Genomic DNA, 25,184 nt, shown 5'->3' on the forward strand with positions numbered 1-25,184 from the left:
GACCCTTGGGATACTGATTTCCGGCTATGAAGCCATACCACCTCACTAATTGAGGGAGAACAATAGATCTAAAGAGGCAGCACTGTGTTCTATATACGGACTCCAAGAGGTCTCCCTGACAGCACAGAGAACCTGGTGCATTGAGGATGTGTGGGGGATTAACTTTGACTCTTTTGTCCCTGGCTGTGGGTCTGCTTCTCTGTGGACAAAGGACTCTTTGTCAACTCCTTCCTGACCTTTCTGATCCTTGTGCTAGCTCAGGTATGTTGGAGGATTTGTACCATGGTACATAAAAAAATACGTTCTCTGCCATGAATACTGAAACTGAACAAAAATGACAGAGGGTTCATCAGGTTTGCACATATTATCATCACTGATTGATAGCGGAAATTAATTGCTGTGTATAGCCAAAAAGAAGAAACTTGGAATTTATTTGTGGGAGTAGATCTATTTCCTATACACACACTTGCAACAGCTCTGGGCTTGTGGAATGCATCCGTGTCCTTCATGGCTAATGGATCAATTAAGCCATCAAGATAACAATAATAATTATTCTCATCATGTTACTATTACTGCGCTGGCCTCGTTCCCAGCCTCGTTGTCTCTAAAATAACGCTAGGTCGCCAACTAGGTCTGGTATTGATTGTATCTGGGCGTGGTTAGGAACCAAAAAACAAAAGCAGAAAGATTTTCCAAGAACAATACACTTGTCGACAAGGGCCGGCAGTGTTGGTCCTACCTACTAGCTTGTATAGTCCATCACAAAGGGCAGCAATTGATAGCAAAGAGTCTTGCCATACCATGTTGAAAGATGTTTCTTCATTTCGAGAGGAGCTTGAGAGCCAGGGCCTGTTCTGCAATGAGAGTGCTTCAGCAAGACAATGTATACGTTAGTCTGAAACTTAAACTTGCCGTAGCTATAGCTAGCTATGGACAATCTATCGCTAGATTTTTACTTGAGAGTATACATACGGAGCTAAATTACGGTATTAAACTTATACAGGGAAATAATGGTAGACTCGCAAGCCGTCACTGTTGCACGGTGAAATTATTACAGGAAACAAAATGTGAAGAACCTCTGCTTTTGTTTCTGCAATGAAAACTGTATCATAAAAATAATGATCGGCAATATATCCATATAGAGTGTGGTCTCTCTCGTGCAATAATAGCATTTAAAACAAGCACTGCCATACATGGTAAATAGCACTAGCTTCCTTGTGCAATCTAGATAACATACCGTATTACTAGAATGTTTTGCGAGAATCAAACATTTGCGAATTTGGGAGGGTTGATCAATTCGCAACAATAAAATCCGCAAAACCTAAATTATTACTAGTAAATACACACGATCCTTGCCAGAACGTGATCGCAAAGGGTCAAATTTTCTGCTGATTTGGCTCATTCGCAAAGGTTTTTCACCAGCAAAATATTCTAGTAATACGGTATGCCATTACCTGGTTAAACTCTTAACTTAATAATACTAACAAGCCGAAGTGCATAAAGGTGTGTCTAGACAGCACTTTCACAGTACCATGACCATGCATGTTCCTGTTTTCCTCAATGCAGCTACCCAGGTTCATGATAACGATATCGCCTATTTTCCTCCCTCCCTGCTCCCTCAAAACGAGTCGCCTAGCAACAGTGGAAGCGAAGACAGGAAGAAAAGGGGAGCTACCAGTGAGAATCGAAAGCTGTGGCCAAATGGAGTCGTATATTACACCTTTTCAAGCAGATTCAATGGTAACTATGATTGTATATTGCATTATAACTATGCTTGTACATTAACAAACCCTAGGGGCTTGTATAGTGTTGTAGTTGGGAGCATAATCTACTAAGACCATCTCAAGAACGAGTCCAAGGTTCAGTGTATGTATAGTTCCCCTACCAACGCCTGCCAACTCAATTATTTGGTGCAAAGAGCCTCTCATCCCCTAGCTTACAGTAAGAACTACAAACGTAAAGCTCTAGTCTAGTGATTCCAAGAGTTGTTTGTGCCAAAAGCTCGGCTTACACACACATGAATGAACAGAAGGAAACATGTGTTGGCTCTATTCTGTGGTTTCTATAATAGCACTTTGTTGTGCTCTTTAAAACCTCCGCTATTTGTGGGTGTAGTAGTGAAAGGAGTAGAGGTAGTCAACTGGTGAACCACCATTATGCTGTCCATGATTTAACGCTGTTGGGTTGTGACATTTTGTATGATGTAAGTGCATAATAATGAATTTTAAGGATTTGAAGTCAATGAAGGCCTGACAGGAATAATCCTTAAATCATGAACTAAGCGGAAAGATAACAACATTATGTCAGGATAATTCGACCAACTGAGCTCATAATTATGCTGCACCTCTTGCAATAATTAGCACTTAATTATCTGCAGCTGCTGAGAGGAGACAGATACTGGAGGCAATGAAGCATTGGGAAGACCACACCTGCATTAGATTCAAGCACCGCTCAAACCAGCCGCACTATGTCAACTTCTTCCCAGGAGCAGGGTAAGAGCCTTGTATGGTTCTCTATTGTGTAAGATTACTACAATTACCATTTATGTGTACTACATGTAGTATGTAAGTATTGTCATTGACAAACCAACAAACCAACAAATTAACAAGTCTTGGCTGTGTGTATTGTTCAGTACCATATAATTGTGGGATTGTTTTACCCTCAGCTGGTGTGTCTATGAACCACTCTTAGTAGCAAACAGAAGATGTAATAGTGCACAAAGAGAACAATAAAGGGCCTTCCTGGTATAGCTTGGCAACCCTACTAATTGCACAAGTTGTGTGGGCACTTCCATGTCAGGGGGTACTTTTAAGACTGAGGGGTTGCTGTTTGTCCAAATTCTAGTGGGCCATTTCCAGCCAACTTCCTGCCTTGTTGGGTTTCCATAATATAGCCAATAAACTTCTTGCGAAGGGAAATACACCGATCACATTACCTTTCCTCTCACCCAGGATGCTACCCATGCATCCGGGCTCTGTGTTTAAAGGTTTCCTTAATACACCTATCCATTTTTGTGGTGAATATACCAGTGGATGATCGAGTTCTTGTTTCCTTTATCCTGTCAGTACAATGAACTCACTGGTATTAATTGTCATGTTCTCAGTTGCTGCTCCTATGTTGGGAGAATTGACTATGGCCGTCAACCTCAGGGAGTTTCGATTGGTCGTTCCTGTTTCAACTTTCACCCAATCGTCCACGAGATCGGCCATGTTGTTGGTTTCTGGCACGAGCAGAGCCGACCGGACCGTGACGAATACATCGATATCATCGAAGGCAACATAGTCCCTGGTTATGAGACAAATTTCCAAAAGATTCCGTCATGGCGGATTGATTCTCAAGGAGTCGGTTACGACTACAACAGTATCATGCACTACGATTCCAACTTTTTCTCCAGAAATCCCTTTGTAGACACCCTCAGGGCAAAGGACCCGTCCATCCCAGTGGGGAAAGCTCGAGTACTGAGCGAGTTGGATATCGAACAAACAAATCTATTGTATACGTGTGGTGAGTTCTGTAGTGGGCCAGACGTTGGGTCTGGGTGTTTTAATGGTTTAGTTGGGGCTGCTCAAAACTTCAAAACTGTCACTGTCACTTGATATCCCTACTCTGCACTAACTACTGCCCATGTGTATGTGTCTGTACTAGCATTATATTAAAATCCAGACCTTTCATTGAGCTGGTTTCCACCACTTGAAATATGTCTTAATTTAATTGGTGCGTACGTACTGCACGTAATAATATTATGCTATTGTGTGTACGATACCCCATACAGATACGAACAACATGCCCCCGCCCAGTGTGATCCTTCTTCCTCTGCCCACACCCCCTCCATTCCCCACCGTGCCCTACTCCTGTGTCGAGCATTTGACGGCTCTGAAAGGATCGTTCCAGTCTCCTGGCTACCCACTCTATGAGCACAATACGGACTGTGTCTGGATGATCAAGGTTGCCGATGGTTACACAATTCAGCTGATATTTGATCCAATTGAATTGGAAAACACGTACGTTGCACATGTTACAGTGTAAGCACTTGTTTTGGCAATTTGGAGCCGGTAGGATTATTGCCAAATAGCATAAGAGGAATCTGCTGTCCCACTAGAGAGAGAATTTCATATTTTCATTATAATGTACACGTAGCAGTTTCCTACATATCTTATGTACTTATAAAATTATGTGCTAGACAAAAGAACGTGTAGTTGTAAATAGCATCTTCTTCCTAATAGTAATTAATTTTGTTCTAATATAATTATAGTAATTATTTAATATGCAGTGGCATGCACTTATGAGGTTGTAGCTAGTGGGAGGACATTTCTCTAATATGACCTTCAACTCTTTAATTTGTGATATCCTTACCAAGTATCGTAATTTTCCACTGGCTTCAAGTCTTCTTTGAAATATAATTACATCACTTGCGTACACAAATTGTTTGCGTGTGTTTATTCAACCTCCCACTTTCCTTTCCGACAATTTGGTGAACCTTACCGCGTCCTTAGCCATTGCATGGCTTTACGAGTGCATGCACTGCTTATGGTAGTGAGGACATAGTTATTGCTTTCCAATTATTAGCTGGGGATTTGTTTGGATGTTTTTGGATTCATTACTGCACTAAATATAGTGTAGATACATGTGTACTAGCTGTCATGACATGCGTGCATGCGTGTCATTAAATTGGTTTGTGAGTTGATTTGCCTGTAATCCACATAATTATATGGACAATATCACTAACTCATTGACACCTTTATATGGAATTACGTAGCAGCTCACAATTTGTTCTGTATAGTTATCTATACTCCTAATCTGATGACTTGAGCGCTGTAACCCTAACAATCTGTATGATCACACACATCTTGCTTACTTATCCTATAAACTAACCCTCTCATCCAGGTACCAGTGCGTCAAGGATTACATCAAAGTGTTTGATAATCTCCATGGAAGCGGGGACGGCCAAGTGATTTGTGCCTATTACAATGTCTACAATTACAGACTACAAACAAACACAGCACGGATACATTATCACAGTGACCATGACAACGATCGATCACACACACTCACACCACTCGCTGGATTCAGGGCCTCTTATAAAGTCGTAGGTAAGTCAGCAATATGACTTTGTCTACAAGTTAAATCTGCATGTTGTATGTGTACGAGATTGGTTTCGTGGATGCTCTACGTGTTTGTTTCTTGGTTAACTCCAGTCCTCCATTTTAATCTACATGTACCTCTGATAATTAAGCATAGTAAGTGTTATAAATGTGTTATAGGTATACTCCTCAGTCTGTCACACACACCTTTGCTTGCGCTGAATCCCAGTAGGGAGTTGTTTACAGCTAATACATTTGTACATGTGGTTAAATTAATTAATTATTAATTGGTTTTGTAATGATGACTGGTGTGTATTATGTATACTGTACATGATCAATCAGCCAGTCCTTTGGGACATCCCACTAGGACTCCCCTATAAGGTAATGTATGCACACTGTTACTAGGCTACGCACCCATTCAATTGAGTAAACTTTGAGTACATGTTGGCCACTAAAAGCCAATAAAAGGTGGGTTAAAAGCAAAGCACCCACTTACGGTGCTTCCTACCTTGTGGTAAGGAAAACCTTTCTATATATGGTCTGTCTTGTTTTTTATTGTGGACAAACCCATTTGCACTCCCTCACAGTCTGCTCACAGTAATTAGTACCTCTTCATATAACCTAAACACAGCACTGATTCCCAGAAGTACATGTATATAGTCATATATGGAAATAGAGCTGTAGGTTTTTCCCATTAATTTTATCTGGTTTCTTTCACATAGAAATGCCCAGCCGCTGCATGTGTCCTACATCCCAGCTAGTAACCATTAGCACACTAGAGCCACGTACAGCCATAGCAATGATTGTCTAGGAACGCTCATTGAAGTATATTATACAGTCTGTGTTTTGCTCTGTGCTGCATCCCTCTCACATCAAATAGTCATAGCAATTGTCACTACAAAATTGTATGGAACCGCATTATGAGACCCATTTGCAACGTTTTCACAATTGTGCTGAACTAGTTAACCGTCAGAACAAAAACCGAAGCATGTAAGTGTGGTGTGTTTATAGCAATTTTCTTTATGTGGACTTAAAAGTGCTCTGTCAGGTTCCCAATTTGCAATGCTATGAAAGCATGATCAAAGCTCTGAGTATGTATAGGCGGAGAGAAACCTGATCTCTTGCACAGATAAAAGTATTGCTGCACAAGCAAATTAACTATGACAGCCATAGCTATAAGAGAGACTCAAAGTAGTCATATGTGGTTCTGCACAAAAGGTGAATACGTTTTGGCTTCAGTTTGTTTGTGTAAGTGTTTGAAAACTTTCCTTTGATGATATTCGATATTCAATATTTCAACTTTAATGGTATCTGTTGCATGCTGTATTTTCAAAGGTGAATATGCTGTAATCAAACTTTTAAATGATGTAGTCAGAGATATGTCAGGATGTGCATGGCTTAATACCATTTTGTGTTTGCACAACAAAGTGTTCTTATGATCTTATGAAATTACATACCATGTTTCAAATATGATTATTGCTGTGGACACGTCATATAGTCGAAGAGTTGCTGGGCACTTGCAGTTGCTATGAGATACCATATTAGTATCTTTAGTGATTTTAACGACCAGCCAAAAAGTCATATTACCTTGGCTCATTTTCCTTACACCAGGCCGAAGATCATTCATTGTTGACTTGATGTCAATAGTTTCGTGGAAGTTAATACAGTTGTCATGTTTGGCTAATCTGATCATGTATATTGTCACACCCACCTAAGAGTAACACGATAAGTACATGCATTAGCAAGTACTATAATTTGTTATCCTAACGAAAAACAGGCTTCTTACAATAGTAACTTTATACATTAGTTAAATTTGTGTTTCTAATTTGTACCATCAACGGGTTTACCTGGAAACTAACATGAATACCTTGAATGCACTAAGCGTTACTAATCAACTGAACTCTATGCATTTGATACGTGTCATCGCTACATTCACACTTACATGCACTCTCAGATATCGACGAGTGTGTGTATACGCACTGCTCTCACAGCTGTCGCAATCTTCCCGGCTCCTACGAGTGTCGATGCCCTCGGGGCTTCTTCTTGTCTGCAGATGGACACAATTGTTTTGGTGAGCTAGCCGATTCTGTTTTGAGAGCCCTTCTTAATGACCACCCGTATAGACTTGTACTGATTGTTTAGCAGCATTGCTAAACTTGATGCATTTGAACTCAAACAGTGCATACGTAACTACTAAGTATTCTACCATGCACATATATAAAGAACTAGAATAGACGATCCATTTCTAGGAACCATGCATGACTCATTAATTTCTGCTTATAGCCTGCATGAATACCATTGTGTTCTACTGCGGTAACTGGCATTACCGCTACAAAGAATGTTGTGTTCCTTCCATATGTGTTGTGTATGCATGGGATGTGGTAGCCAGTAGGCTCTATGATAATAAGTGGGTAATTAGCCTCATTACAGAGATATTTTGCAAAAAGGAATATCGTGTAACAAAACAGTGACTATAATTATAATAATAATTAATTATGCATGTACATATTGTACGATATCTGATAGTCGTGTACTATAATTATGATTAATTGTCACAGTACATGAGCTTATCTCTTTACACAGACATGAACGAGTGTGCTCTTGGCAATGGAGGATGCGATCATCAATGTGTCAACACGGGAGGATCCTTTAGTTGTGGGTGTCGCCCTGGTTACAAGCTGCAGGCTGACAGCCACTCCTGCCGACTGGAAGGTGTGTGTGTGTGTGTGTGTTGGAGGAAGTGTACTGCTTGTATCACTCACTATACTATATACTCACTGCTTCTGTATAATAATTATGTAGAAGAACCCTGCTGTACGTATATGCTTAATATGGATGGCTAGTTAGATTAGTACATATACTCAAAGGAGACAAGCACAGCAGAACAGACGTGTCCTTCGTCCAAACTGGAGGTCATATAAGTTTCCTGTGCACTCGGCTTATAGTCGGAAGGAAGCCACGCACAAATAGACCTCAAATCTTTAAAAATACTGATTTGATCATCTAGCTGCTGTTTACATTGCAGCTGCAGTCTGTGGTGTGTGGTGTGTTGCACGGTGGCATGTGCCTACATTGAATCAGCTTCCTGACTATGTCGCCTACTCCTATTGAGAGCTACATGATTTGATTAATAAGAGTGGCAAACAGAGTCCACATAATGAAAGTACCTGTCCACTTAGCATGCTTCCCTGGTAAATCATTATGTTGAAAGTTTGCTAACAGAGGTGGGAGGTGGTGTCCCATAGGGAGACTCCGTAGCATGTGACCTGATTCAATAATAGTTGGCAGAACAGAGCTGAGAGCATTTCCTCACTTTTAGTGCTTTAGTTCAAGTCTTCGAACTCCTGTCCATAGTTCAGGTGTTCTCCTGCCCATAGTTCCATGCACTCTTTTGTCATGGTGGGATCATTGATTAATTTTGCAAAGTGTATATAGTCAACAGATTGCAAAAAATCGAAGCTTACTTCTATATAGTGCTTCAGGTCCCTCCTGCCCATATTTCCACAACTCTCTCGTCATCTGCATGTCCATTGTGGGATCATGAATAGCTATGTGTTTAATCATATGTAGATATTTATTGCAAAAAATTGAAGAATTGGTTATACATTTCGTAAGAAATTGAGGCCGAGTTTACACGAGAGCATTACCTCACTTCTAGTGCTTTAAGTTTAGGTCTTTGAACTCCTGTCCATAGTTTAGGTCTTTGAACTCCTGTCCATAGTTCCATGCATGTACTCTTTTGGTCATGGTGATCATTGATTTTATGCTAGGTGTATCATTATAGTCAACAAATTAATTTATTGCAAAAAATCGAAGCTCACTTCTATATAGTGCTTCAGGTCTCTCCTGCCCATAGTTTCATAACGGACTTCAGCTCTTGTCATCTACATGGTCATTGTGGGTGATGAAATGTATGCTAGGTGTTTAAATCATACATAGATATTTATTGCAAAAAATTGAAGCCGCCATTGATTAAAAATTTCGTTAAGAACTTGCTTGAGGCCAGTTTGTATTGAGAACATTATTATTCCCTCACTTTAGTTCAGGGTCTTATTTCGAACTATTCCTGTCCATATAGTTCAGCTATTCTCCTACCCATAGTTCCACATTGTGGGATCATTTACGTAATGAAATTTATGCTGTGTGTATAATCTTAATTATGTAGCAGTGGTGGCGTAGGAAGGGGAGGGCTCGGCTCCAGGGGCTGGAGCAGATGAATTATCAATCTGCACGGTCAACTTTTTTCCATTCGAGCCCCCCAATTGCTTCCTATGCCACTGTGTAGTTATATAAAACTGATAATGGGAGGCCGATTTTAGCTTGTCTGTGTGCCTTCCCAAATACACGAAAGCAATCATAGCCACATGTACTGCTGTACTGTATACTAGGGGCTGTAATGGATATATACTGTATTTCAGGTTTAAAATGCAAGATAATTGACTGCGTATGACACTGTACAAGCCTTCAAACTATTATATATCATTTGCATCTTATGCAGGAACGTCATGCAGTCTGTATAATGGTGGCTGTGAGCACATCTGCAGTGAGACTCCGTCCAATAAGATCTGCTCCTGCAGATCTGGCTACAAGCTGCACAGTGACAGGCGCTCGTGCATTGGTGAGTTGGGTAAAGATCATCATACAAAGTTAGCGAATTATGAAACAACTTTTTGCAATGGGTAAAAATCATCAGTTACAAATCATTGTTTTTGTTAAGTTGGCTGGCTTAGGTAAAGATCATCACTGTATTATGCCAACAACGCATAACAATCCTCACACATACAGATGACAATGAGTGCCACTTCCAGCGTAGTGGGTGTCGCCATGTGTGTACCAACACACACGGTTCCTACGTCTGTTCATGTCGTGACGGGTTCAAGTTGGATGCTGATCAACACAACTGTCTTCCTGGTGAGTTTGCCACGGCTGGCTGCTAAGATTGCTTTCTCACTTAGCCAGTTCGATACGCCGACCTCGTTAAGGAGTACGTTCATTTTCTCCTTGAATGCTCTTGACTCTAGTTATAGCTGTGTGGCTAATAACGATAAGTAGTATAATAAAATTATGACATCATCATATCATCCTGCCTGCAGAACATACCTGCTCCATGGACAATGGTGGGTGTGACCAGCTGTGTAGGGACACAAGCTCCGGTGCCGTCTGCAGCTGCAGGAGAGGGTATCGCCTGGCAACTGATGAGCGCTCTTGTCAAGGTACAGCCATGGAAATTGTTAGCATGAAATGAGCGAAATGTTTAATTACAATTGCGTGTGAGGAGAATAATTAGCTGTAACTATAATTGATCAAATGCGTGAATGTTGTACAGTACTTATGCGTGCATCATTAGATGGACTTTCCTCAGTAACTCATGCATACATACTCATATTCCCTGCAGACATTAACGAGTGTTCAGAGAGTAGGTTCTGTCAGGACATCTGTACCAACACTAATGGCTCTTTCGTATGCTCCTGCTCCGAGGGACTCACACTCGACCACAACTACAGAACCTGCTCCGGTATGGGAGGAGTAGCAATTAAGTTGTTTTATGGTATCTTTTCTCTGCTTCTTAACTTCCAATTAGGATATGAAATTCCTTAGTGTTGCGTTGTTCCAAGTTTACTGCACTTTTTGATTTTTTGTCTGACCTACTGTATAATCCTACTGTATAATCTTATCACAATTACGCCATGTATATTGTTTGTTGCAGATATCAACGAGTGTTTGACTGGTGATAACACGTGTCCATTCAAGGAACGTTGCATTAACTACTTTGGCACGTATCGATGCTCCTGTCCCCCTGGTTACCACACCACCCCCAGTGGGCAAGGATGTGAAGGTGACACTAACGCTAATTCACCAAGAGCACTGAAGTGCTAAACCCAGGGCATGGTTTTATAAAAATTAATGTGAGTAGTATAATACGTGAGGAAATGAGTGGTGAAGGTGTCTATAGTCTAGTCAATGTGCAAGGAAGTATTAGGTTTTTGCTTGCTTAGACAACGAAGCTTTTATATCAAATCTGCACGATAGAAGTTAATGAATTGTTTTTCAGGCTGTAAATGCAGCGATTTGACAGCCGGGTGAGCAGACTCAGAAACTAGAGCACTGAAGTGCTAACCCTCGCCTGTTTACATGAATACAAGTAATGCAGTTGCCTTTCCTATACTGGCAGTTGTATGAGTATAGGATATACTACACCTAAGAGGGGGAGATATCTCCGAGTAGGTGTGACATATCTGACTTATACCACGTGACCGCAGCACTATAAAAGGACCTCTCCCTAGCAACAATTCAATCCACGATGCAGACTGCAAAAAGAACAAGACTATGCCAAATTTTGCAGCCGTCAAAGAGCTAGTTGATCAACGCGTCGACTCCTACACAGATGCTCAAGAGCTTCCTTGGTCCAAGCGTTAACCGTTCGACGTCCCTTACTGGAGTTGCAAGCTCTTCTTGGATAAAATGTATCTAACCACGCCCATGGACCCATGGCAGCTTAGCCATCTTGTTGGAGAGCAGCTTCCGTGTTTATGCCGTCGCTTTGAGTCTTAGTACTGTCAAGCATGGCTCTTCTCTTTGCTTACTTTCTTAGAAAAATATTATACAGCCCCAGGCATGCACAGTTTTCAAGTTGTTTTTTTCATTTGTTCAAGAAAGTAAGCAAGGGTATATCCTACAGCTGTTGACCAATGAGATCAATTAGTGGTGCCGTAAGATAACATTAGTGATGATTATCACAACGTCGCCTACTACGGTTTTAAGTGGAGTTGCGTACTCTTCCTAATGAACTCTTGGTTCTAGGGATAAAGCAAAGAAGTAACCCTCATTACAATCATAATTCTAGCTTTCGACTTTAGTGACCCTGTTCCATTGTTCCTGGTACGGGATCACTTCAGCTGTAAATACGTAGGCCTACCACCTCGAATAAAGGCGCAGGGTGTATCTAGTAGTGTAAGTTTAAGCTTCTTAGCTTTATTCGACAATGAAGCTTAAACATTAAAATCTGCCACTACTAAAACTAATAACTTGTTGTGTGAAGGCTATCCAGGCTGTGAACGCAGCGCTGTGGAATCCAGGTAAGCAGACTCGTGTGTCACAAACAGACAAACAAACAAGACGACTATTATACCCGCTGGCCGCGGCACGGCCTCGGGTAATGACAGACAAATAAATCAACACACTGGCAGACTATCTTGCGCGCCTTCTGTTAAACGTCCAGCGTAGAAACTGGATTATTAGCGCATGCGCTCATGGGGTAAATAGCAGAGCTCTATACGCTTATATTCGAGAATGCGCCTATAATGCAGTCATTTTCGAGCCCCACCCAGTAACCGAATGTCTCTGTGATGAGAGCTAGCTGACTTGTAAGCTAGCTAGAAAGTGAGCAAGCAAGGCAAGTAGGCAGCCCTAACTGGATCTATTATGTTACAGTTCATTTTACAGTTTATTTCACAATTCATATTATAGAAACATTCATATTGGGAACTGGAACAAAAGGACCTCATCTTTGTCTCACATTCTCTCAGCATGATCAAACAAGGGAGCAGCATGCCCAGAGAGTTTTTCCAGATGGATATCACCAGCTATAATAGCTATCATGCACTGTACAAGCTAGCTAGCTCCTAGATATAAAACAAAATTATCCTAATATCCTTCGCATAATTGGAAAAGCGCTTTAATTCGAGTACAAAAAACCGGCAGTTGAGCATGCACTTAAAATAAAGATACGCTTATAGTCGAGTAAGCGCTAATAATCCAGTTTCTAAGAAAAGTATAATACTTCAATCTATTTGCTACGTATTTAGTGGAGTTAAAAGTTTAGTAATTAAATGGTGTGTAAGCTTCTATATAGGAGGTTTTAGATGAGTTGCAAGTGAACGGACTTTCTGACATAACTGTATGTCATGCACATAAGTACGCTGTTGTTTCACAGATCAAGATGAGTGTGCCCAGGGATTCAGTGCATACTGCTCCCACACCTGCCGTAACATTCCCGGCTCCTTCCAGTGTGAGTGCCCCCCAGGCTATGTTCTACAAGACCTGTACACATGCCGAGACGCAGACGAGTGTATCAGTCGGACAGATGAATGCAATCGAGCCTCCGGGGCAACTTGTCAGAATTTGATTGGATCATACCTTTGTAAATGCCCGGATGGATATATTATGGATGACAGTGGACGTAGTTGTATAGGTGAGTTAATTATGTTGGCTAGGCTGCATTATATAGGATAGAATATACCAGCTAGTGTTTCCCCCAGTGTTAAGTTCAAACAGGTGGCCCAATATGGCTTACCTAGTATGATAGTAACTACCAATCTTTTTTTGCCATTACCGTATAGCGTGAAATTTTCGTGGCACTTAAATTTCATGGAGTTGCCTCTAAAAGTGTTTCGTTCATAAAATTCGCGCTATTTGGCCAAATGACGTTGTGTCGTCTGTCAGCTAAGTATTCCGTGGATCTAATTTTTGTGGAGGATTGCTAACCCTCGAAAATTATAGGTATTTGGCAGAAGGTTCTCAATGTCCTCATGCAAACACATGCAGTGGCACAAGCTAGGTTCTCAATGTCCTCATGCAAAAACACATTCAGTGGCACAATGCATGACCACAATAGAGATCGAGAATCTGTACAACAGCCAGTACTTTACCCACATTCAATTAGCTTATCAACACTGTATGCACAAGTACAGCTTCTCAAATGCAATATATTAGCTTACAGTAGTGCATACCTATCTCACTGCGTTATATCAGAAACCCAACAAGTATAAATTGACAGTGGTCTTCATTTCGGTGTTGATTTCATTTTGCTCAAAATACCCAATTATAGAGTCATTGCTTGGTTACGAGTGTGAGTATGCTGACGAATGTGACGAGGGTTTTGTGTGTGCGGAGGGGGAGGGGCTGGACTACATGACGTGTCAGTGCCCACCCGGGTTCTCCCTGTCCAGTGATGAATTCTCTTGTAAAGGTGAGATATTTGAACTAGTTTCGTCCATTGCCAGTAGTCCAGTAAATGGTTGTATACATCGACCCTTGTATTAATTATTCTGTGCTTAAATGTATTAGTCCTCAATAGCCGCTCATGGAAACCAGTTCCTTGAATAACTTCCTTTGAGCTGCTCGTTTTGTTTTTCTGATCAAAAGCCTACAACTATTAATTGTGCTTTATGCAACACATCATGGTACTGCATGTATTACTTCTGTTTTTCACTATTATCCAGAACCCCTCACTACTGCTAAAGATGTCACGACCATGGTCCAACCTATTGATCCCATCACCTCACCCATCGTGACAAACAATCCTATCACAGAGCACTCCACTGATGTTAGTACTACTGAAGACCTGAAAGCTTCATCTACTGTATCTGCAAGCTCTAGTGAAACAGACTCTTCAGCGATTACAAATACTTTACAAGAAGGCAACAGTGAAGAGGCGACATCGCAAACCAGTAATGCTCCCACGATACAATTGATAACCGACATTGACATTCCGTCTACAAATATGCTACAAACCACATTTGATGGCTCTACAACAAAGACTGTTACTGTAACAGAATCTCCAACCACAATATCACATGCAAGTACTGATTCTATTAGCTCTGTAGTCACGGCAGCTCACCCACCCACAACAATAACCACCACGCAACCTCCCCTGCCCTCAACCAGTTCCTCTACCAAGCATATCACCACAAACGAACCCATGGCAACCAAACAAGCATCTACTGATCCTCATTCACCAACAAACTCACCTTCAACTGTTGTATCTACAAAATTCCCCACTACAAACTCACCAACCCAACCCTCCAAAGCATCCATCACCACAAAACTTGAATCTAGTACTGAAGCAGTGCTCTCTACTGATATACCTCCCAAAGAATTATCTACCATATCACCCCTCACTACAACAAGCAAAAAGATACCATCAATAGATACTTCACCTACCACCCACTCCACTCTGCCTTCTACACAGAACTCGGTCACCAAATCGTCAACAATTTTTACTGCTGTACCCTCTACAAAATATACTACCTCAAACTCACCAATGCTTACAACGTCAACTACTACACAAAAAATGACACCCCCTCCCAGTACTAAAGAACCATCTACAAATACGCCAGAGAGCTCATTCGATGCTACCACCCTCAGTGAAGGAACTATGGTAACAAACACCTCGAGCACAAAATCACTTTCACATACCGAACCCCCCTCACAACCCCCAGGATGTGGTGGGCATTTCTTTGAAGACAGTGGCTCTTTCAATTCCACAAATTGGCCAGAGACTTATCCGGTAAATATTGACTGTGAATGGACTATTGAGCTACCCGATCCGAGCAAAATCATCGAGCTGTCATTTAATCATTTCGTGTTTGGATTGAGCGGTAAAATGCCTGAGTGCAAAAAAGACTGGATAAAGGTGTACGACGGTCACAGCTACGATGATGATTGGTGGGGTCCATTATGCTCGTTCTGGAAACCTGATCCAATCAAAACGACTTCACACAGAGCAATGATTGTGTTCCATTCTGGCCCGCGACACAACAAATCGAGGAAGGGCTTTAGACTTATGTTTTCATCCGTTGATAGACCCACTATTACTTCTCCACTCACAACTACCACTTCACTATCTGAAACAGATGAATACACAACTAGTAATGCGGTGGCTACTACTACTGCGCTAGGAACTACAGCTGTGACAGGGGACGATATGGAGTCATCCGAAGATGTGTGCATTGTTCCCCCTCCTCCAATTGCTTCTGATGGTATGTGTGTAACTATAGATACAGGAAAGAGAATTAAGGATTGGAAACGAGGCACCTCAATATCTGTACTGCTTCATGCTCTATTACATACCCTAACCAAATTGAAAGCATTCATGTAATAATAATTATGTATATGTCAATGACAGCTTTTTATGCTTTCAAAATCCATGTTTACCTTAATTTTGCTATGCTTTCAAAATCTTTATGCAGGACTGTTCCAGTGCTACGCATTTATAGCTCCAGGAACAAAGTTTGGACCACCTCGTTTCCCATTGTTCTTTGACACACATACTGCTAGACAGTGCCACTGGATTCTTATTTCAAGCTCACAAAAGGTCCACCAGTTGCGATTCTTGTATTTTGACCTCCCGTTAAGCTCGAATTGTTCCGAGGCAAGCCTTAAAGTTTACAGCGGGTTCAACACCGAAGGAGATGATTTGGCCACCTTTTGCGGGGATTTAGAGCTAGGGCGGAGGACACTTACATTAGGTAGTAGCCATGGTGTTATGACAGCTGTGCTGAAAGTGAATGCGCCAGAGAGTTGTAGTTTTAGAGGATTTCATGCAGTTTTTGAGGAAGTACTCAATCCTTAATTAACTATTTCATTGACTGGTAATATTTATTGCTTTCCATTATGTTTGTCCCACCTCTTCTATCATCTCACGTATATACAGTTATACAGTGTATATTATTATGGTGCACAAGTATATTTTAAAAAAATGTAACGTAGTGTTAAATTTTCATGAGATGCAAAATTTCGTGTTTTTCAAGGGCATAGCAGTTAATGTGGAATGTGTTCTGGTTAGTCTGTAGTAATGGCAAGTAGAGACACCGCCATCTTTAACCAAATGGAGTATGCAGTCCAATTCATAGTAAATGCTGTTGCTTGCATCCTGCATGTGAGGGAAATGATACGCTATAAGACCATGATACAGAACAAGGTAGCAAGTTATACAGTAACACCATAATTATATTATAGTCTGGGGCCAGACCAGTATGGCAACAGTATACTATGCTTCTAGCTACGGTTTCTTGGATTGCAATTTGGGGACTTACAAAATAATGCTTTGTTTTTACAATATAGACTCTCGATATACCGGCCATTTGGTTTGCCACGAATTGCTAGCTAGATGTTTACTGCACAACACTCGCCCTGAAATGTGGCCATCGGTATTCCGTATACTGGTCAGTCAGTACTGGCTGCCCCAAACTAGGTGTAAGTTTATTACGGCCGAATATTACGTTTTGGGTGTTGTTTGGCAGATTAAATAATTGAAATAGAGAGCATTATGATTCCTCGAGACGTAACGATAAAATTAGTCGTAGATTCGAGTTTAGTTTTTTTTACCGCGGTTATTTTTTGAAATGCCGTCGCCTGCACTGTCCCAAGGGTAGCCGGATTTACAAGAGTCTACTTACTGTACATAGCAAAACTTGTCCATAGATGCTACTATACTTTATAGCAATAGCTAATAGCTTTATGTTATGTAGCTTTGACACATCCACCGAGACATCAGCACTTACGATGCTAATTAATGAGTGTTGTGAGCCCTCACTTAAGAAAGGAGGAATGTTGTGGTTTAGTTTACGTCCTGTTATTAGTGCTAAGTTTACCTGTACTGCACTCTATCTAGATTGCACTCAGCTATGTCATGTCAGTTAGCTCTAGCTCTAGCAGTGTAGCTTGGAGAAAACGGGGATCGATACGTTCTGGCAAAAATCTAATTATTTGGCTGTTTTTTTCAGTGATCACTGTCCTGGCAGGAAGCAACCTAGCCTATAAAGTGTTGATAGAGTGTGCAATTAGTTCGTGTAGTCTATCACACAAACTTTGGAATTTGGCGACCTACTGTAATTAACATTCATTCAGTAGATCTAGCCATGAGAAATTTATTTGCTCTTATTTGTCTGCTAGCATTAAGTGCAGTGACAGTAACTATTTTTTTCTACTATCCTGATGTGCTGGCTAAAAGACAGATCCCAATTGAAGTGCCTTCAAGAAGGAATGGTCTTCTACTGCAGCAGCTGGCTTTGACTATCCCCCAAATGCCTATGAAGTACAGCACTAGCACTACAGTCAACCCGGTGCAGAGTTGGACTCATGCAAAACCCACTAAGCAGCTTGCAGTAAAAGCAAAGGAACCTCCTCCTAACAAAGACATCTCACCAACCTCGGCGATAACTAAAGCATACAAGTGGACCAATGTCAGTAGTAAAGGAAACACCAGACTTGTGTCAGCCTACTTAGATGAGAGAAGTTCGGGACATCCGACAGTATTTCTACTTGGTCTACACAAACATACAGTACCCAAGGAAAATTTCTATTGTGCATTTCAGTATCCAAATAGAACCAGTGTATGCTTAAAAAGTTTGGCTACACAAGAAAATCTGAATATAGCTGATGAGAAAGTTGGCAAGGACAGCTGGGCCTTTGGTCTTAGATGTGTTGTACCTTATCCACTCCCGATCAACGTAGCAGTGTCTCAAAACAAACAATGCAAACCTCCTAATGTGTCTAATTGGATTCACATTTCGAGAATTGAATCTAACAAATCTGTCAACTTTGGAATATGCATTGAAACTCCAATGTTTGGCAAACGTATTTCTTTGAATATGGTGATTGAAGGAATTGAACGCAACCTAGCGTTTGGAGCAGGATGGATAACTGTGTACGTACAGGACAAAAACCCAGCTACAATGAAAGTACTGAGAGACTATGAGAAACAAGGTATTCTGGAGATTGTGGAGTGGAATTTATCTCAAAATGATGCCTCTAATTCGCACTATTACGCTGAGTCCGTATGCATCAACGACTGTCTCTATAGAAACATGTACAGGGCTAGGTACTTGATATTTACAGATTTGGATGAAATCATAGTGCCACAAACACGCAGGAACTGGAGTGAAATGATGACGGCAATTGATCAGTCAAACACCTCGGCATTTCTATTCAGCCATTCTTCAAGTATGGAATTGAAAGGAAGTAAAACAACACTACAGCAGTCATATTTAAAGAACTGGACATGCGACGGAAAAACCGAAATATCCAAATATCCATTACCCTTCTACATAAATCACAACTATAGAACCCCACCCTTTCCTTACTTCAAAGAACAAAAAACGTTGAGACGGAAAACAATAGTGAAACCAATTTACGTTCAGACAATGGGAATACACACATCAATTCTTCGATTGAACAAAACACTTCAAATCGTAGTACCATCTGAAATAGGCCTTTTGAGCCACTACAGGAAACCGCCAATATGTCTACAGTGTAAAGATGTTTTACAGCAGAATGAGCGTATTAGTCATCTAGTTCCAAGTTTGTTTACCCGAATACGAAACAAGATATGTCAATACCTCTGACACAAAAATGTCATGTCGAATTTCGTACTACATGATGTATAACTACCACTTACAGTTTTCCAGGTTGGTAAAGATACTTTTTTTATTATTTCTCCAGTTCTGTCGTCAAGGAAACAGAACCACGCCTCTGTTCCATCCCCATCCCTGCTCGGCAGTGTGACCACAGCATGGAGTAGGTCCAGCTCATTCTCATAATCCACATCTTGGACTGCTGACTGCATTTTAAACAAATTATTATCTATTATCTAACATACAATGAATTTGTTGATGAATCTATATCTCCTCTTATACCATAATTATGATAAATTATGTCAACACAGTTAGTGCAGTAATGACTACTGTATAACATGAGTTCAGCTAATTATTTAATAGCAAACACCCACTCGCAAATGCGCATTAAGTGTCCACGTGGTTGAAAGCTTTTTGCGTTGCTGATTAGCATGCGCAGAAGCAGCTAAACACTTCAGATTAGCCTAACAGTATAGCTTCCAGGGCGGATCCAGTGGGGGGGGGGGGGGTTAGGGGGCTTGAGCACACCCCTGTTCTCAAGAACTACCTTAGCTAGTCTTAACCAACAAGCCTGAAAAAACAGTATCACGTTTCTATGTAGCCTCGTCCCCCACGCCACTCTCTCTGAGATATGTGGAGGAGGCTAGTTTCTATGTTACACGGCTACATAAAATTACTGCTGCTTACTCACCACAAAGAGGTCGTCTATATCCTGAGCACACACCCTCCTCCGAATAGTGCGACCAGAAGACGTCCTAAGGGGCTGAATAAAGCATGGAATAGATTAGCAACCCTTTATGAGATAGTGAATCACTTAATTTTATCAGGCATGCTTATTTGGTAAATACATGAGACAAGCATTTATTACAATTTCCTTCCTCTTTGACAGTGACCTGAAGTCAGTAGTGTAAAGTTTCACAACTCCCTCTTCTACCAGTTGATAGCAGCTGCAGAGAAAGTAAAAAATGTCGTTTGCTTCACTATATGCACTGCATTGCATGCGTTCTGGTAAACCATGCGTAGGTTTTTGTGATTAAAATTTTTATCAAGTCAACTTGCCCACAAAAAGAATTTTTACCCCATGAAAATCTCTATCATTGTATCACCTCACTGTGCTGCCACTGATGTGCATGATCCTCAGATAATCGTCATGGTGAAAGTCTACCACATCTTGATGGAATGCTACAGTGTCTGTACTAAACTTAGCAACCTACAAGAAGAAATTAAGGGATTTGCAAAAATCTATACCGTACTTATTCAATTTAAGGCGACACTATAGTTACAAAGCCAGAGGTCGTTTCTTTTGGAGGTTGAAAAATTATTTTGAAGTCCTGGTTGTCATATATTTAGAGGGTCGTATCTAATTGGATATTGCTCTACTCCTCGATTATAGGCCGCATAAATTACATTGTTTCTTGCGGCCTGGAATCGAGGCTATGGTTTGACCTCTATTTAGGACGTGACATAAAAAGTTAACGCAGTAGTCACTACTTTTAGAAGTCAGAAAATTGGAAAAGATCGAGGGTGTCGCATATTTGGAGGGTCGCTTTAAATCGAATAAGTATGGTACTACTCTATTGATGCATGTCCAATATCTGTACCTGCAGGCACTGACCAGTTTTCCACTTTGCAGTGAGCGTAGGAAGAAGACGCTGTTGTCTTTGGGGGAGGGATTGTGTAAGTAGACTGTTGGGGATCCTCCGAAGCTCACTCCCAGCTCAGAGCCACTCCTGACCTCAAACAGCAGCGGGGGGCGCTCTGGTGGCGGGGGGAATTATAAATAGTATATGCTTTAGTCAGAGTGTGTAGACAAAAACTAGACAGTAGCTAAGGAAAATATCTCTATCTACACCGTAATAAAAGGCGTATAGCGGGTCCCACCTGATCGCCAAATTTACTCGCTATATGCGGTATAGGTTGTTATGTCAACGCTCCAACAACTCTAGTGAAAGTATAAATACAAATTATGCACAACCAGTTATCAGATTCAGTTTACAAGGTACCGTATAGCTTACTTTCATATGGCAGTATATTTCGTATTGTATAGCATCACACGCAAATTAAAACAACGAAATTATTCTAGGTTCAACGTCACTATCCTGAGCTGTGCGAATATTTAAAATACGGTAATTAATACAAAAATTCCCCGCTATACGGTATTATTATCAGTATAGATACACAGCTATTGTAGTCATCTCCTGGACTACTTTCAGATAATTATTATCTACTGCCAATTATTCTATACTGTTATTCTATACTGTATTACACCATGGTCTGACAGGCTGCCATTACCCACTCACCAGTAATATTCAAGGTGAGTGGCACCCCAAAGCCAGTCTCTCCCATCACCCCGGCCCTTGTGCCTCCTAGCTCCACCCACTCTCCGAGGGTGGCCTTGACCACACTGTAATGCTTAATGATCCATGGCAGACTGTACATCCGGTAGTACCCCGTGCTGTGGGCCACCACCAGCACATCCTGGTTGAGTGAGGCATCCTGAATGTCACCACCAAATATCTGCTCAGGTGAAAAGAAGTGACTGTGTAGCAAGCAAATTTAATATACAGCACATCAAAGGGTAATGAATGGATTGCTGCACGCAGTATTAAAGTTAGTCTGCTGTGCATACTGGGCTTTGTGCCAAATACACAGCTCCTCAAAATTTACAATAAAGAGTGTCTGTGAGGATGAATTATTGGCCCCCTCATTCAAGTAATTGCTGCTCTCTTGCTAAAGGCCACAAAGAATGAAGAAGTACTAGCGTGTTATCAGGTAAGCAACTCACACTAATGAACCCCACCTTTCTGTCCACTGAGAGACAAGCCACCAGCTCGAGTGGGTGGACTTTGAACACAGCAACGACCAGGAGACGTGAGGAGGTGTACTCGTTAGCCACACCCCTTTGTCGTGCCAGCTGTCTACTGAACTGTATTGACTTAACTTGTACCGTATGGAGGTAGTCAGCCCATTGTAGGTACCTGAATGGAAATACAAACAAATTGCTGCACGCTGGGTTAATCAAGCAGCTTGGAAAATATTGCTCAGCTTGAATTAAAATGGGGTGTACAGCGGTGGTAGCAACCACATAAGTACAGTATATAATATCGTGACTAGCCGGGCTCACCGATAGCTAACAGCAGTTGACAGGAAGACGGATCTGAGTAGGGAGCCATTGTTGGCATTGAACACCCTCAGGTAGCCGTCGGCTGAGAGCACCAGTAGACACACCTCTCTCTCCTCACTTGAAGGGGAGGCTCTTTGCTGGGGAGGAAGCTAGGGGTTAATTAGCATCAATCCAGACGATTACGTTATACAATTATTATTACGAGGCACATGAAATTATTTTTTTTGTGGAATTAACATTCTTTCGACACCCTCCTAACTTATGGATGTGTATTGCTACATGTATCGTAGCATCAAAATCGGGTTTAGGGGACAGGAGGCTCACTAGCTGGCTGTCGAGACAAAGAAGACTATCATAACTGCTACAAAAGACTATAAAATACCAACTTACAATGTGCGAATGATGAAGTATCACTGCCAATATTTTCATGTCTTTTCTTATTGCTCCAAAATCGTACAGCATTCGAGGCTGGCCACCAATACCATCATTGTAGTACGCAACTTGGTGGTTGTCAAAATACATCCTCCTAGAGTGGATGGTGTACAGCGGGGCAGAATGACGGAGGAAAATATGGTGCACTGTTAACGTACCTGTCCAGTCCAATACATACATGTTTGTTTGATAGTCTTTTCCAAACAGGCTGAAACTCCATTGATGGCTACATAATTATGAATACGGAGCCTTTACAGACAATAGTATGCAACGAATAACTGTATCCCACACACACTTTCGTAGTAGTATGATACAAGGGTGACTATAAGTCTAGTACCTAGAAATTGCTGCAAGCTAAACTTACTTGTAATACAATGGTTCTTGCTATTGAACAGCTGGTTCTGAGGGCCTTCTCACAGCTGGTCTCTCTCTGGAGGGAGTAGAGTTGGTGCACAACACTAACACTCATTTCTCCTCTCGTTTCTAGGCCGATGTTTTCTAAAAGAACGTAATGATATTTTCTCCATCAACCTTTTTTAGAGAAAAATCAGCATGGGAACTACAAGCGCGCTTAGTCTCGTGAGCTCCCCACCCACGGAGGGCGACTGATTCATGAGATTTCTGCATGGACTCCCATGAACTGATTTCCATGGAGTCAGATAGGGTTACTTGTATCATAGTTGCATCTACTGTACAGTATAAGGATTTGGTTGTTGTCGAAAACAGCAGAAAGTCCGGGCCTGCCTTTTATAGTCATCAAATATCTACATCAGAATCAAGGGAATTACATGTACATTGTATGTATAACAAATGTATAAAATCAATGAGAAAGTATAGTGTTATCTATTAAGCGGGTCAGCAGTTCATCCTGTATTTCTCTCGACATAAACACAGAATTATAGAATCTTAGCCGAGTCAGTACAATCATAGAGGCTTCATAAAGTACATGTATTCTTCAAATGCTATGAATGCAACCGATGCTATTGAGTTCCCTTTATGGATACCACTAACTACAGTTAACCTGTTTCTTTTTATCGGAGTGCTTCTACCTACTACAATACTCATGAATGTGTCAGTATTGGTTGCTTTAATCAAAAGCAAGGTCAAGCACAAGCCACTTCTAGTTCTCTTTGGATCCCTTTTGATTGGTGTCTGTATCGACAAACTATTTGTCTGTGTGGATCAGTGTGTGAACTCACCTGCGTCCATTCGTTACTGTCATTGTACAAGATGGACGATAGTTCCATTGCAAGCACCAAGAGTATTCTTCACAGTGTACTCAATTGTAGCTGTGACCTGCCTGAGTGTCGTGCAGCTTCTCACAATGAAAGGGAAGCGAATTGGTTACAAACATAGTTACTTCTTCACAGCAATAGCAGCTCTTGTAGCTTTTTTCTGGACAGTTGTCTTTGTTATCACAAATGGCTTGGCAAGGTATCCAGTACATTGTCATATATTCTGCTATGAAAACGAATCTCCAGAAGGACGAAATATTGTTACAGCATTTTTTATTGTAGTCATTTGTTTCGTAGTGTTTACAATGACACCTGCTTTTGTCATTACAATACTAACTTCGATAGAGGCTTTTCGAATATTCAAGAGGAGCTTCATAGTTCGATCTGAAAATAGAATTGAAACATCACTGAATCGACGAATGATGTTATTACCTGTGCTGATGGCAGTTCTTCTAGTGTGCAATAGCATACTAAGCTTCTTTTTCACCACTTTCACGGGTTATATTTTAAAGCAGGCTGGTGTGGAAACATTTTATGGCAACTGGGCTAATATCGTGTCAAAATACGAGTACTTTATTTTGGATATGTTGCATAGCTTGTTTTTTCCACTTGTACTACTCTACCTGTACATTAGTGTTCGGAAGACATGGAAGAAGCTATTTTTGTGTAAAAACGAACAATAAGTACTGAACTGAACCGCATGCATAGATGAAATAGCTTTTGTGCATGCATATATTAATTATTTGTTGGGTCAACTTGCTCATTGATGATGTCTATTATATCTACATCATTATCTTCATCACCAACTAACACATGTTGAATTTCTTGTTCGTTAGCAGCTCTTCGCCGAAGATTCAAATCCATCATCATGCGCTTGCTTTTAAAGCAGTTGATCACTTTTAGCCATACATTTGTCTTCTTAAGAACGTACTTGTGTGTATGGAAGCACACGATTGTTAGGAAGAGAATGAAAGCAATAGACATGGAAAAGTTGGCTAGTATGTACTGATTCCCCTTTATTTCTCGCACATAAGAGGTTCCGTATGCTAAAATCGTAAGATTGAATAAGAAAAGTGTTTCTATTAGATCTCCAAGCGAAGTCTTGTGCACTTTCTTAACAATTAGCTTGAAAAAACATATGCCAATTGCTATACACCCAGCAGAGATAATAGGTAAG

At 41.0% G+C, this 25,184-nt stretch overlaps 2 protein-coding genes across 4 annotated transcripts; one reads left to right on the forward strand and one right to left on the reverse strand.

Moving 5' to 3' along the window:
* Nucleotides 1-49: 49 nt before the first annotated feature.
* On the forward strand, nucleotides 50-16,545 carry LOC135333659 (uncharacterized). The gene is made up of 17 exons (XM_064528661.1): nucleotides 50-261; nucleotides 1,567-1,740; nucleotides 2,378-2,492; nucleotides 3,104-3,504; nucleotides 3,773-4,001; nucleotides 4,885-5,090; nucleotides 7,036-7,152; nucleotides 7,665-7,793; nucleotides 9,580-9,699; nucleotides 9,867-9,992; nucleotides 10,175-10,294; nucleotides 10,477-10,596; nucleotides 10,789-10,917; nucleotides 13,015-13,272; nucleotides 13,909-14,049; nucleotides 14,303-15,841; nucleotides 16,052-16,545. Exons 1-17 carry the CDS (start codon nucleotides 147-149, stop codon nucleotides 16,432-16,434), a joined length of 4,422 nt encoding a protein of 1,473 aa, XP_064384731.1. The 5' UTR covers nucleotides 50-146; the 3' UTR covers nucleotides 16,435-16,545.
* LOC135333719 (DDB1- and CUL4-associated factor 17-like) lies at nucleotides 16,511-24,698 on the reverse strand. Of its 3 annotated transcripts, XM_064528745.1 has the most exons (14): nucleotides 24,440-24,694; nucleotides 23,972-24,391; nucleotides 23,137-23,536; nucleotides 22,931-22,998; nucleotides 22,731-22,866; nucleotides 22,341-22,477; nucleotides 22,017-22,194; nucleotides 21,517-21,733; nucleotides 20,832-20,974; nucleotides 20,323-20,426; nucleotides 20,085-20,163; nucleotides 19,908-19,979; nucleotides 19,261-19,422; nucleotides 16,511-16,734 (listed from the first exon to the last, which is right to left on the reverse strand). In XM_064528745.1, the coding sequence occupies exons 3-14, from the start codon at nucleotides 23,239-23,241 to the stop codon at nucleotides 16,582-16,584; spliced, it is 1,554 nt and encodes a 517-aa protein (XP_064384815.1). In that variant the 5' UTR covers nucleotides 23,242-23,536; nucleotides 23,972-24,391; nucleotides 24,440-24,694; the 3' UTR covers nucleotides 16,511-16,581. The 3 variants fall into 3 exon arrangements, 1 of the variants encoding a protein (XP_064384815.1); XR_010394028.1 differs by having other exon boundaries at nucleotides 17,261-19,422; nucleotides 23,972-24,698; XR_010394029.1 differs by having other exon boundaries at nucleotides 17,190-19,422; nucleotides 23,972-24,698.
* Between the last annotated feature and the right edge of the window lie 486 nt (nucleotides 24,699-25,184).

Source organism: Halichondria panicea, chromosome 3 (genome assembly GCF_963675165.1).
Source record: "Halichondria panicea chromosome 3, odHalPani1.1, whole genome shotgun sequence".
In the NCBI taxonomy this organism is placed as follows: Eukaryota; Metazoa; Porifera; class Demospongiae; order Suberitida; family Halichondriidae; genus Halichondria; species Halichondria panicea.

Coding starts and splice junctions, on each gene's coding strand:
- LOC135333719 (XM_064528745.1), bottom strand. CDS start 23,241: ATGAGTGTTAGTGTTGTGCACCAACTCTACTCCCTCCAGAGAGAGACC. Junction 21,734..22,016: donor GTCTCTCAGTGGACAGAAAG/GTGGGGTTCATT, acceptor TCACCTGAGCAG/ATATTTGGTGGTGACATTCA. Junction 20,975..21,516: donor ACTCACCTTGAATATTACTG/GTGAGTGGGTAA, acceptor CCCCGCCACCAG/AGCGCCCCCCGCTGCTGTTT.
- LOC135333659 (XM_064528661.1), top strand. CDS start 147: ATGTGTGGGGGATTAACTTTGACTCTTTTGTCCCTGGCTGTGGGTCTG. Junction 10,295..10,476: donor TGATGAGCGCTCTTGTCAAG/GTACAGCCATGG, acceptor TATTCCCTGCAG/ACATTAACGAGTGTTCAGAG. Junction 14,050..14,302: donor TGATGAATTCTCTTGTAAAG/GTGAGATATTTG, acceptor ACTATTATCCAG/AACCCCTCACTACTGCTAAA.